Source organism: Hippopotamus amphibius, chromosome 13 (assembly GCF_030028045.1).
Source record: "Hippopotamus amphibius kiboko isolate mHipAmp2 chromosome 13, mHipAmp2.hap2, whole genome shotgun sequence".
NCBI classification, from domain to species: Eukaryota; Metazoa; Chordata; class Mammalia; order Artiodactyla; family Hippopotamidae; genus Hippopotamus; species Hippopotamus amphibius.
Window position 1 is genome coordinate 97,955,800 of NC_080198.1, and position 14,435 is coordinate 97,970,234.

Below are 14,435 nucleotides of genomic sequence, written 5' to 3' on the forward strand. Positions count from 1 at the left end.
ATATATTAGCGTTTACCCAAAAAAACAAGAATAACAATAAAAAATGAGTAAGGTATTACATATTAAAATAGACAAACACAAAGGAAACCAATAAAAAATAAATTAGCATGAATGTCTAGATAGCCTCTCAACTCTTACAATAAAAGTCTGAAGTGGGACCCCCCTCATATTAAATGAAGGCCTTAGAGATAGCAGAGTGAATTCACGCTGTTATGAGAGATATTTAAGCCTGGAATTAAACTGATATCTAACTCTGCTTTCCTCTATGCTTCTTAGTCTTAGAGGAAGAAATTGCTCTAAACTGAAAAAGATGACATTCTTTTGCACATTTTAAGCAGTAAAATTGCTGAAGTGTTGTTCTAAGAGACTAAATCAAAATTTCCTAAATAGGCCTAAAACTGAAAGCCTCTCTTACAGGAAACAGGATTAGAAAATAATTACAACTGTGTGTGAGCTGTGTCCATTCAACTTTTCTGATATTAGTACGTTTTACATACATATGAGTGAAACCAAAGTTTCAAGAAAAAATACCTACCCTTAGTACAGGCAATGAATACAGTCTGATACGTTTTCTATTCTTTAATTAAAAAAAGGATCCTAATTGATTACGACTTAGCATATTGGTTACTCCACCTTGTCAGTGGTCCTGTAACAGATCACAGTTTGGAAAACCATGGTTTCAAAAAAAAAAAAAAAAAAGGAAAATAATGGTTTATACTGAAGTCCCATCAAGACCTGCAGGGATCTTCCCCAAAAGAGAACTTAATACTCACAATAACAAACATGAAACGCATACAAGTTTCTGTGAGGAATCTACCCAGAAACGACCTGTGATTTCAGTGTTGCCAGTAAAGGAGAGAGAAGGATGGGTGTACTGAACCCGCCTCTGATGAGGTGACAGAATTATGAGAGGATGCCGCCGCCGCACACCGTTTCTGCCACGCGGGGGGTGGGGGGTGGGGGGATAACAGGACACCTCCCCACGTTGAAGCCGCTCCCCGGGCGTGTCCATAGAGTCTGCCTGTGTCTGCAGGCAAAGCCCTCCGTGCTCTCCCAGGGCAAAACGGGAGACCAGAGCAGCTCAGACAGACGGGTGGACGAGAGTCCAGGCCATAGAGGGCCACGCCTCCAGCAGGGTCCTCTGCAGGGTCCTCACACTTCCAGCCCACGGCTCATCATTGGTAGAAAAAAGTGAGCTTTGAAAAGCAGGTTAAAATGTTTTAAGAAAGACACAAGAATTATTAAAAAAAAAAAATTGTTTTTTCCCCAGCAGAAGAATCATCACCCCCCAGGTCCCTCCAGGATAAAATCTGAAAGCAACTCCAATACACAGAGTAAGGCTGCTGCTCCTGGGGAGGCGTGCTGCTGCTCCTGCGGAGGCGTGCTGCCACGGGCAGCCCACACGCCTCCACCTCCTCCCCACCTCCAGCCCTTGGCTCCCCCACAGAGCCCTAGAACTCCCCAGAAAAGCAGCAACACGGTAATAGCTCCTCATGTGTAACAACAGCTCCTCATGTGTAATAATCCTGACCAAAGGCAACAAACTGTTCCATCGTCTCAAATGTCTGTGGGCTCCCCAGCTCTCCACATCTCACCCTAATACAGAACTTTCCAAAGCTTCAGTACACAACCCGACTCCAAGAACCTACAGAAAGCAACATCTCTCAAACTGTCCCTTTACATCTGACTCTCTTCCTTCTACCAAACTGATGGAGTGTCAGAAATAAACGAACATTAGCCAAACCACCACGTCCTTCCTTCTGTCTACCACACCTCTTGTTATTATAATACACTGAGAAAGCAAGCCAACTAAACTCTTCTGATACCAACTCTAATAGTAAAGTATGATTCTAGGGAAGTGACTGGAACATTACAAGTTTTCTGTTACTATAAAAGTATGAAAACGTGTTTCAGTACAGCTAAAGCTGAATTATTTCTTAATTCTTTCCTTCCTATAAGAAACTTCCCAATTGCTCAGACTCATCAACTCTAGCAGTGCCGAGGGAAAAGAGCCTTGGTTTCATGTCTGACAGGTCCTGATGGTCTGGGACGCAATCAAGGGAGCACCATGTGTACGGCTTCAGTGCTGCTGTTACTATGTTTATCCTACGCTATGATGTTTTCTGTGAGGAAGGTGAAACACAATTGTCTTTTTCTTTGAAGAAACTGTCATTTACATTTTTAAAAATGAGGGCTTTCTGAGAAACTGAAATCTTAAAAAAAGGTGCGATTACATAATTTACATCATGCTGAATAGGAAAAAAAAACTGCCTCTAGTAAAACAAAACTGAAGAGAACTAAAGGAATAAGTAGAGAGTAATTCCTTGAAAAAAGTGATTTGGATGGGACACAAATGGGAATACAGTAAGTTTAAGAAGCAGCAAAGTTACAAATCATCAGCTCCTCCGCTAAAAATACACTTTTCAAAGACCCTTCCAGTATGGGAATCCTTGCTCTTCCAATATAGTCAATTATTTATGATCACATTATTCCCAATATTTTAAAAATGCAACTCAAGCTGTTCACAATTTTTTAAAAAATAGAATTAACATGTTGACGTACTTCTCAAAATGATGACGGGTTAAAAAAAAACAGTACCTTTTCCAATTCTCTTGGTATTCGCATACACGTGTATACTCTTTCTCTTCTTTCTGTATACTTGGCCTCGTTATGTTCAAGGAAGTACCCTCTGGTTAGTTCAGCACTGAGGAACCTCAACAATGAAAGCTCTGCAGAGAAAAAAAGACAAACAAAAAGAACAGCATTTATCGAGGAACGTCCATGCTAGGTGGGGCTACAGGTAATACATTTGTAAGACAACACGATAGTAAACACAGTTATCTGCATTTCTGTGTCCAGAACCGAACTGCACATGAACCGTCAGCCAAGAGGGTTGAGAAAACTACTGTTTCGTGTGATGTAAACTGAAAATGCCCCAGGAATATAAAAGGACGATTACCATTAGCCAGAAGAGTTAGAAAAGTCTTCTGTGAGAGTCTAGTCCTCAGTCTTACAGGTGATATGGGACCTGGACTGATGGTGAGATGAAGGCAGTTAAGAAGAGTAGATACCAAGTATATATAAAAGGGAGATACACACATACACACACTCACAATCAGAAGAGAGCCAAGTCACCTAACAAGCACTGCTTCAGCCCAAGAACTATCTTGGGTGAAGTACACGGACATTGGTGCAAATTCTTCCTTCTTCTTCAGCCTCAGAGATCCTGCAAGTGTCTACACAACGCCATTTCCCCAGGTGAAGGCTTCCCAACATGATGGTAATTATAATAAGTCATACAAAATAGAATCACAACCTGATCTGGAAGACCTCCCTTTCCTTGGATTTGCCCACCTGTTTCCTCCATTTCGCTGATGCAAATTCACCAACAGTCATCTCATCTCAGTTTAGGAAAGAAAGGCCAAAGGAGGTTGAACACTGTCCACCTGGCTGTATCTGGCAGACTTGAGACGAGAGGTAAGGCTGTTAATGCCTGATCCCAATTCCTCCACCGTGTGGCACTCCCCTGACAGCCCACCGCCTCGGTAACCTCTCAGTCCCTGACTTCACAGACACCTCCCTACCCCTACTCTCTAGGAGGCCATCCTCTCTTCCAGAACTCAGGATACCAAAGGTTTCAAATCAACCTCTTTGCTCTGAACTGGCCTCGCAGTCCTTTTCCAAATTCAGTATTGGTGTTCCCTCCAACAAATGACAAAGAGGGGAGGTTGATTTCATCTACGCGTTATCGACCCTCAGAGTTACACCTTACGTGATGCCAGGATTTACAGGGTGCAGGGGGAGGGGAAGAGTGTACAGTTCAAAATACCCTTGCAAAGCCCTTAGGAAGACTCAGAAGCAGACATTATCTCCTAGTGGGCCTAAAACAGCTTACTTCCTCTTGCACTGGGACAGATCGCTAGTTTTTTGAGCATCAGGTGAAGCGGCTTATGTATAGAAGTTGCAGTTTCCAAAAAAAAAAAAAAAAAAATTACACACATTTCTTTAAATACAAGATTCATAATCGATTTGGAGAGTTAGTGATACCATGAAAGCTGTCTGGAGACTGAATCCCGACGTCTAGCTGCTGCAGCCCAGCGCAGGGGCAGGCTGACTCATCCAGCGCTATAAGCACAGTCCTCTCACTGCGTTTACGGTTGAAGCCATGTACCCAAGACGTGAACTGCACCGTACAGAGTAACAGATGTTCAGATTAAAAGGCTTTAGTATAACCAAATCCGTGCAGAGTAAATTTCTGGTTAGGAATTCTCTAACATGTTGCTGGCTGGCTAGATCCAGGACAAGATCTACTGTCTAAAGGAGAGAAAAAGAGAGTGTTTTGAGCTGCAAACGAAACAGCTAAAACAGAAAAGAAAGATCAAGCAATTATACTTGCACTCCATTCAGTTTTCCAATTAGAAAGAAAGGGATATTCTAATCAGCTAATATCTAAAATATCAAGTCTTTCACATGAAAACTGGGAAGCAACAGGACATTCAGAAAGAAGAAGAAACTGCACTTACACCAATCTTCACTAACGCCAGAAGCTGAGTCACGAGCCCCAGAGGTCACGTCACCAGAATGCCTGAGCAGCACCTGCCCCCAGCTGTGCGGTCCTGCCTGCCACCCCCACCAGTGGCACTCTGCGCTCAGAATCACCTTTTCTGACCTAAGTCTCCTCAGGGCTTCTCCTCCCCCTGACCCTTAAGTGTCTGCTGGTTCAGTTCGGTGGTCTGTCACTACCTACAATGAAGTACGGTTACAGTAACACGCCAGCCATGCTTCAAGCCGTATGCTCTGATGTGTCATCAGCCACCTTCGCGTTCTCTCTTGTCTTTTTTCCCTACGCATACTCTCTTTGGGCAGTCTAAGGTCAAAACCGTCATCTAAATCCTAAAGTCCCCATACTTTCAGCTCTGACTCCTGAGCCTGGACCCACATTTCCAACTGGCTTGCAGGCAACTCCACTTGGAAATCCCAAAGGCACCTTTAACTGGCAAGCCCAACCCCACTCTTCTCCACTAACCCTCCCTTCTCCTGCAGCCCTGCTGTTAGCTCAGGGCTCACCAGTGATACGGGAAATCACGGGGAGGGTGCGGCAGAGAGAAAAACAGAGTCAGAAATCAGAAGTGGCGAAAGCAGAGAGGAGCAGATTCTCAAGAAGGGAACCTGTGACTGAGGCAGGTGTGTTCTGAGACTGGGGTGTCCTCAGCAGGGCAAGAGCGCAAAGCTCCTGGTAACTCAGTGGACTCAGCAGCCACCGGAGATGAGGAGCCTCCAGTGAGGGTGCCTCCAAATGACGGAAGAGGCTGCCCAACAGGTCCCTGCCCCTCTACCCTAGGAGGACAGGGTGCTGCGACGCAGTCACAGCTGGTGAGTGCCCGGGGGCCTCGTTCCCGCTAAGTGCAGGGAGGGAAGTTGGGAGCTTACCAGCTCACCAGTACTTCAGTGTGTGAAGGAGATAAACAGGTTATCGTGCAATTTTAAATTTTAAAAAGGAAATTAGATCAAAAGGTGGAGACCGCTGTACGTGTGATCAGGCCACTCAAGGCGGCAGTGCTCTTGCTCTCTGTACATCCCCTGCCTGAGCAGTGCCCGCTTCACCTACATCTTAGGCACACGACTGACCTTCCTTTGTACCTGCCCCAGGCCCCAGCCAGTGACTGCTCTAATCACAGGGGTGGTGAGGGGAGTGCCCCCTACTGGTTTCCCTGGTCATTAATGAGCCCACCTGATGTCAATTCCCCTACAACTGGTAATCTCCCGGTGGCCCTGGGCGCGGAGACTGCCACCACGGCAGCCGCACATGGTGGGGTGTCGCTCCGGGACCCTGCTTCACACATGTAAGCTCCCCCACCCATTAAACTACTGATGGCTCTGTTGCTGAGTCCGGGCTCTTTCTTCCGTCTTGAAGCTGGCGAGCACAGGGCTTGCAGGCCTGCGGGGGGCAGCCCAACACTGTACCCTTGTTTATTTAGAAGATTATCCTCCACAATGGTGCCTTCCCTGGTACCCACAGATGACCGGGCTTCCGCCATAATGAGGGTTCTGTTATGACCCACAAAGAGAGCACTGGATGCGCCATCAGAAGGCAGCGGCTCTGGCACCAGATTTGTCACCCATCAGTCCTGGGACTCCGCTGCACTCACAGATCTCCATTTCAAATGATAAAAGACGTTCTGAGTACACAGCTCTCATAACGATGAGACAGGTTCTATGCCCATTTAATAGGTGGAGAAGCCAAGGCACAGAGAAGTTAAGGAGGTCTCCGATGTCACAGAGGAAGCAAACGGTAGAGCCAGCATTCAAATCAAGCAGTCTATCCTAAAGTGTGTGCTTTCTGGCACTAGATTATTCTATCTTTGTCTCAAGTGCTTTAGCAAACAGGCCACTGTGTTCTGAAAAACTGGGTCCCCCCATCTCTGTGCTGCAGTAGCTTCCTGAGTTTACTTATAGGAATTTACACTGTTTACGGATCGGCCCCCTCACCAGCCCGTGAGCTTTCTGAAAGCAAGCACCAGGTATCCCCGTCTTCCTCGAGTCCAGCCCCCAGTGGGTTCTGAGCGTAAGGGTAGCGTCCACCTAATTCACACCATACTAACCCGCTGGGGAGTGGTTTTAAAAGAAACATTAAACCAATACTAACAAAAGAACCAAGCTTCATGGGGTGAAATATTTTGAAATCTTTCTTACCTCCTCCTCCCCCGCTCCGGAGCACTGGCCCTGCTTCAGGGATTAGGAGCCTGACCTAATCCCTTCACCATGAGAGGTAGTTTACAAAGGTACAATTACAACAATTTTGAGAGCTAAAGGAGCAGTTAAAGGCGTTCATGTTTCGCAAAGGAAGAATCTGAGGCTCCCAGAGGTTAGGAGACTTGATCAAAGTCACTAAAAGCTAAGGGGCAAGTTGGGAATAGAACCTAGATCTCCGAACTCCAAGTCCAGCGTGCTCTCTCCCCTGGACTATAATTATCATCCATCTCTCTGACAGTCACACTAGAGAAGATGACCTAGCCCTGATTTGGCTTCAACATGTCAGAAGGGGCCCTTTGATTCACACTGAAGAACGGGATTCCGTTGCCCTGTGGCCTAAATTCCTAAGGTATAAGGCAGTCCTGCCGCTCTGTCTGGTCCCCCCAGGCCCAACCTTTTCCTGGTCATGGATATATTCTGCAGGATGCTACTCAATCTTCTGTTCTGAAGTATAGCTGTGTTTCAGTGGTTTTGGTTGTTGCTGCTGCTGTTTTAAACACTGTTCTCTAGCATTCTAGAGACTTACCAGTACTCACTTGTCCCATGATATTGGGTAGAGTGCCTGGCTGATTACTTAGGAAAGCTACTACTGCTCTTTGACCTGTGGGTGTCACTCTTCAAGAATTCTACTAGATAAGTGACCCTTAACTTTTTCCACACTGTGGTGGTATTCATTCCTTCTTAGCAAGAGTCACTTTCATTTTTTATGCCAAACATTGATCTCTATAGTTTAAGAGCAAATTATTTTCCAAAATAAAATAATCCAATTGTTTATTTTCTGAATAGTGTTTGAACTTTTCAGGTGTCAACCAATTTCAGTTCACTTTTCCAGTTCTCACCAAGAAGAAATATCATTCAGTAAACGTCTTTTAAAAATAGAAGTATTTTCTCTCTCTCTCTCTCACACACACACACACACACACACACACACACACACACACACACACACACACACCATGCTCATGAACCCATGTGGGGAGAAGGCTTGGGCTGGGCCTACTGCCCACCTCCTCCCCCCTCCTCCTCCTTCCCCTCCTCCTCCCCAAGGCGGGGACAGGATGGGGGACAAGGGGACACCTGGGCAGGCCCAGGCCCAGCCTTCTCCTTGCCCATCTCCCCCACCCTTTGCCCTCACATCATACTCCAATCATAACCTTGTATATTACGCTGTCATTTCGGTTTCTGCGGATGCACCTACCTAAGTACCATTTACAGAAAGTGACTCTGGCTGTTATTGTTTCCCTATGCAAAAAAAATTAAAAAATGAAAAAAGGAGGGGTTCCATAAAAGATTCAATAAAAGGCAAAAAAAAGAAAAGAAAAAAAGAAAAAAAATGTATAAAAATTAAACAAGCTATGCTTCAACTCAAAAAAGAAAGTATTTTACTAAGCTGAGACGAAGCGAGAGAGTAACACAGACATATATATACTACCAACTGTAAAACAGATAGCCAGTAGGAAGTTGTTGTATAACAAAGGGAGTTCAACTGGAGGATGGAAGATGCCTTAGAGGACTGGGATGGGGAGGGTGGGGGGGACTCGGGGGGGGGGGAGTCGAGGGAGGGAGGGAATACGGGGATACATGTATAAAAACAGATGATTGAACTTGGTGTACCCCCCCAAAAATAATAAATAAATAAAATTAAAAAAAAAAAAAGAAACAAGAGCTTCTACATTTGAATAAGTTAGTCTTGCCAATTATGAATACTTAACACTAGGAAAATAACACCAATCATAAATCTGGACCAATTCTTCCAGATTATTTTTAATCAATATGTGTCTACTGCAGAATTGTCTTGTGATCCAGTATCTCAAACTGAGAAAAAGTACAGTATAAATGGCTACTTCCTCAACCCTAAATAAAGAAATATTATGTTTAATTATCTTCTGAGAGAGCTTGTTTTAGAAATAAGAATCCAGGGGATATGTGTATAAAAACAGATGATTGAACTTGGTGTACCCCTCAGAAAATAATAAATAAATAAAATTTAAAAAAAAAAGAAATAAGAATCCAATATAAAGAAGTATTAATTCAAAGTTAAGAGTAATCATAAATATATTTACATGTTCAGTAATATATCTAAATATATCTTCCTTAAAATAGTATTGACCATTAAATAAATTGTAAAGTAATATTGGCTAACTGCTAGTAAAATGCTATGAAACATGCAAATCTCCACAGTCTTAATGCAAAAGGGAAGGAAAGAACAGGTAAAATATTCATAAATTTATAGATGGGAAACAGATACAAAAAGAGTAGTGACTCTTTCCAAGGTCATAAGGTTACAGAGTAATGGACTAAAAAGTGGGAACAGAATATCATTAACCTGACAATCAGTGAAACAGTCTTTCCAAAGATCTCTTTTATGCAAGCATTCCCCAAAATGGGCTGCAAATGAGCTTCTAGGACAGAATTTTGGAGGGTAAACTAGGTAGAAGATAAACATCTTAAAAAGGTCAAGATATTGAACCCATCAGAGATCAAAATAAGTAACTTTTCATTGATTGTTTAGTTTACAAGTACTTGTTAAGTAAAGCAAGTGAGAATTTTAAAAGGAGAGCAATCATCTGTCAGAAGAGAAGCAGCTAATTTTACTTAATCTGTATCAGGGCTGTTTTCACTCCAAGTGACTTCTCAGGCAATTTTACGATTATTCTTATTTTCCTTTGTAAGTGAGAAACTGATTTACTCTAGAGCATAATTTTCAGAATCACAGCCTTTAATCATCCATCAGGATAGGTTTGGGGCCATAAGGATAACTATGTAACATATTTTATAGAGGATCAGGACTGCTTAAATGAAAATGAATACATATTAATATTAAAATGAATACATAAAATATTAATATTGAGTACATCAAATTTTCAATTACACAATGGGACACAGTGAAGATGAACTAATAAAACCTTTGTCCCACTCAAAATCTTTTGTGGGAGCTGCTAAAAAGGAAATCAGTTGGCTTTTCTGAGTTTTAGTCTTTCTTCCTGCCTCTGTTCATTCTCTTACAGAGGTAAAGCAAGAGGTTTAAAATGTAAAGAAAGAGAAGAGAAGCAAAAGGGTTGGATAACAAGTTTAAGCTCCAGAAGAGCCACCACTTAAAAGGAACAAAATGGGCCCAGTGGCACTAGCTGCACTCAGAAATCATACTGTTCACCCACACCTCACTTCAAGTTCTTCTGTTTTACAAGCAATACCTCGCCCTATGCATACTCCAACACCTGCATTATATAACACTGTTTCATCCTTGCCAGTAGGTGTTGTGTTTATTTTACACTGTGTCTTCTACTGTTAGGTCTCCAGTTACTAGAGCCAACTTAGATACTTCAGATACGAAACTATTTAGTGGTGGAGCTACAAAACAGAGCCAAATGGATTAGGCAAGCATACAGTCCACAAAGCAATTCAACAACCAACCAAGCCAAGAACAGATTGCCTAATTGTTAGTCCAAAGTTGACTCGCTGCACCTAGATTCCTAAATGGGAATATGGCTATACAGAAACTCTCCCACTTAGAACTTCTACAGACCAGTGAAGTGGGGAACAAGCATGGAAACACAGTAATATGTACTTTTTTTTTTTTTTTGCCTTGCCAGCGCAGCTTGCAGGATCTTAGTTCCCTGACCAGGGATCGAACCTGCGGCCCTGGCAGTAAAAGAATGGAGTCCTAACCACTGGACCATCAGGGAAGTCTCAGTAATATGTACTTATTATCTGGTCTTATATCTAAAAGGACAATAGAAGTTGGTCATATTTTTAAGAAGAGGGAAAAAAAGAAGACCGAATGAATCTGCAGTTCTGATGACTACTGTACCCAGAGTTCAAGACGGGTGACCATATAAGGCAACGGTGCACTATGCAGTGACATTATGAGAGACAGAATGAAACCAGGAATGATGAGGGGGATATCCATTTCTATCTATGTTAAGGTTTAAGTACTAACACCCAAGAGAAGTCTCAGCCCACTGCCAGGCTACATGCAAGTCAGAGGGAGTTTAGTCAACAAAATGATTGGAAGAGTTTGAAAAGAGAAACAAAAAGAAAGCTTACCCTTGTGTAGCTGTGTATACACAAACTAACATACATATATATTCTACAAACATATAAATGAACATGGACAGGTATAAAATAAAAATAGGAACCTCGAACACTATGCTTTGAATTATTTTACTTGGCTTGAGAGGGTCTGGATAACCTAATCTGTATATTCACTTACGGAATCCTAGATAGTTAGAACAGGTCAACAAATGTCTAATTTATAAGAGTCCTTAATTCCTTGGGGGAAATGATAAAGGGGACTTTGGAACTAACTGATGGTTTACACCACCAAGACACTAAAATTATAACTTTCAAAAGGAAAGACAAAGGTTGCCTGAAATTGGCAGGGGAGGTGGGGAAGAGTAGAGTATCAGACGCAGCACCAGAATATAAAAAATGGACAAGCAACACCTTAAGTGCAAGCACCTAGGCTTGGAAGACATTTGATTCGGAAGAAATACTTCTCACATGACACTAGGTGGTGCCACTCCAAGGCCCTCTGGCCCAGAGCAGCCCCTACCTTAGAGTTTTCTAAATTCTGGACAGGAGAGGAAGGAAAGGATGCTGAGCAGAGGAAGGGAGCAATGCTGCAGGATTAGGGTGAACACAGAAGCCACTTGGCAGCTCAGGGCATTTCGGAATGACCAAAAGAATTCTAATCTCCTGTGAGGATGCCCTGACCAGTGTGGCATCAGAGTGAGAGAGCGGGCACCAGCAATGGCAAGAGCTGTGGGACTAGCGGAGAAGAGACAGACACCTGGGGGAAAGGACCAGGGGCCTGCGTAGAGGCCCAGATGGAACGATGATGGCCTGTGACTCCAGCTGAAATACTCCTGGGATTCTCACCTAGGTCCTGATCCCTAAGAGCTGCCACGGGCATCTCTCCTCAACATAATGGACAGAATTGGGGAAACAATAAGGACCACCCCAACAACTAAAGCGGGACATGTGTCCCTACAATGACTTTCTGCAACTCTGGGTTAAAAGCCCAGCTTCAAACATGCTAAGGAAACCACGCTCAGTAACCCGCAGGGATGAAGAACGGGAGGACGGCGTGAAGTCTGTGGAAGTTCACGGTACCAGGTCTCCAGACCCACGACCAGCAGGGCCACAGAAGGGGTGTGACGGTTGACTCCAGGAGCCCAACATCTGTCATCAAAAAGCTCCCAACAACTGCATTTTTTGTGCATGCAACAATGACAAAAAAGGCTGTTATAACGTTGGCCTTCCTGAAACTCATAAATATTTCAAAGAAATTACGGTGAAACCTGGCCACATTTGTTCCTATTTGCACCAGAGTGCTTTTAATTTTCAAGTCCAAGTAAGTAAACAGCTGAGAGATTTAATACTTTGTCTTACTTAGATCTGACCAATTCAGAAAGTAAATACTCTCCCAAGCACGTGTGTAACTGACAACTTAACCAAACAGAATTTTCAAGTGGTTCACTGAAAAAGACAAAACAAGGCACAGACTGTACTTGATTTTTCAAAGATAAAAACCACTTCAAAATCTCACCTAAATCTACCTCTGATAATCAGCAAATCAACCAGGATCTCCCCTGATCAGCCTTAAGTTAGCTTTTAAAGTACTCCCCCATCTTCAATACCCAATATAATACAATCAATGATGCAGTAAGCCTTAGGACTTCAACATTTATTTGCGTGAACTGCAGGAAATAACGGCTCATGCACCTCCTACTGTGTATCAGAAGCAGTTTTTTTAGCTGGAAGAAATTAATGTCGTTATGGGTCCGCTGCTGTTCAGAACTTAGAATTATGCAAGAATCAAAATGCTGTTATCACCTTATATTCAATGAAACATACAACTCAAAGTCTTTCCCTTTTTTAAGCCTAATACACAACTGCAATACGAAAACAAATGCAACTTTTAAACAAGTTTTTCAATATTTTAAACGTTTACTATAGCATATAATAAAAGCCTATAGCTTAAAGAAACAGTATTATAACAATGCTTAAAACCGGTCACTGGAAGCAGGATTCACAAGGGCATCTTATGCAGCTTTTTTTTTTTTTTTCTTCTTCAAGTGGCTTAAGTTTCGGTTTAGGAAAAGTTCACAGGTAACATCTGCAGGAGTGCCAAATATTTCTGTCCCGGGCGAAAGGACTCCACTTTACGGTCATTACTGCCACTTTGTTACGTGCGGCAGCAGCACACAAATTTAGAGGGCGCGTTTACAGGTGCGGATGACTCAAATTCGCTTAAAACACAGAACAAAAGTCACCTTGGCACAGAGATAACGACCTCGGTCTCGCGCTTCCCAGCTGTGAGCGCCCCGAGACGTGGGAGAGGCTCGCCGACGTTTTCCAGGCGGCAGGACACCCGCAGGCGTCCTGTGATGTTTCAAACACCCTTCAGGAGCAGCAAGGGGACCGCGGGCCCCCTCCCCGGGCCGCAGCCCTGCCTCTCGCCCGCACCTGGCCGGGCGTCTGCCGCCGGGGCCTCGGCGCCGCGCGCGGACCCGCCCGCGGAGCTGTCAGCGGCCGCGGCGCCTCGGGAGCCGCGGCGGCCCCGGAGCTCGCAGACGGGAGCCCCACGGCGCCCCCCGCCGCCCCCCGCGCCCGCGCCGCGGCCTAGCGCCGCCCTTCTCACCTGCGCGGCCGCGGCGCCGCTCCCGCCGCCGGTCGCTCTCGTAGAAGCCCAGCGTCTCCGTGTGCTGAGGCGCCGGCGGGGGCCCGTGACCGCCGCCGCCGCCGCCCGGCTGCTCCGCCTCGCCGCGGCCATCCCGCTCCGGGCCGTCCGCGCCGCCGCCGCCGCCGCCACCCCCGCCGCCTTCTCTCGGGGCGGCCGCGTCGCCGACGCCCGCCATGTTGCGAGCACCACACACCGTCCCCACCGCCTCCCTCCAGCCTCCCGCCCGGCCTCCGCCTCCGGCCGGCCCCCACCCCGGCTCGCCCCGCCCCTCGGCGGAGCCCGGGCCGCCGCCGCCGCCGCCGCTGCCGCCGCCATCCGCGGCCCGCCGGCCGGCGCGCGCCATTGGCGTCAGCGGCGCGTGAGAGGCCGCCGCCGCCGCCGCCGCCGCCACGGCCGCCGCCATCTTCTTCCTGCCGTCGCCGTAGCGCGCGCCGGCTTCCCGCGCCGCGCCGGGCTCGGCCGTCCGGGCCCCCGCGCCGGGCTCCATGGCGCCGGGTCGCGCGGCCGGGGAGAGCGAGCGCCTCCGGGGCTCGGGTCGGGGCCCCGGCGGGAGCGGGCCGAGAGCGGAGGCGGCGGCGGCCGGCGGGTCGGCCGAGGAGCCCCGGGGCGGCGGCCGCGGCGCCCGCTGCCCGCCGTCTGCGAGGGGGCCGGCCGCTCGCCCGGGGCCCCTTTTGCAGGCTCGGTGCCCGGAGTGCGCCGGCGCCGCCCGCCCGGTCTTGGCACCGCTCGCGCGGCCGCGGTGCTGAGGGCCCGGCTCCAGATCGGCGTCCCCCGCGAGGCCGGTGCCCATAGGTCCGCTATGTGGGCTCCATCCCCTCCGCATAGTTAGCGTCGCCCGTCACATTCCCTGGCGTCTAGGTGTTTGTTGACAGTTACCGACGCGCTGGGGCGAGAAGGAGCCCGGAGAGGCTGCCCAACAGGTGGGCGCGCGGAGGGGAAGCGACGGGCCCGGGGACGCAGCCCGAGGAGCGGGGTGCTTTATAGGTTTTCCGCG

At 46.6% G+C, this 14,435-nt stretch overlaps 1 protein-coding gene across 1 annotated transcript in view; it reads right to left on the reverse strand.

Moving 5' to 3' along the window:
- Positions 1–14,231, reverse strand: part of TAPT1 (transmembrane anterior posterior transformation 1) — a 60,216-nt gene extending 45,985 nt beyond the window's left edge. The window contains exons 1-2 of the mRNA XM_057705166.1: positions 13,400–14,231; positions 2,599–2,729 (exon numbers count right to left, since the gene is read on the reverse strand). Of these exons, the coding sequence (XP_057561149.1) occupies positions 2,599–2,729; positions 13,400–14,231 (963 nt within the window). The remainder of the gene's footprint in view (positions 1–2,598; positions 2,730–13,399) is intronic.
- Between the last annotated feature and the right edge of the window lie 204 nt (positions 14,232–14,435).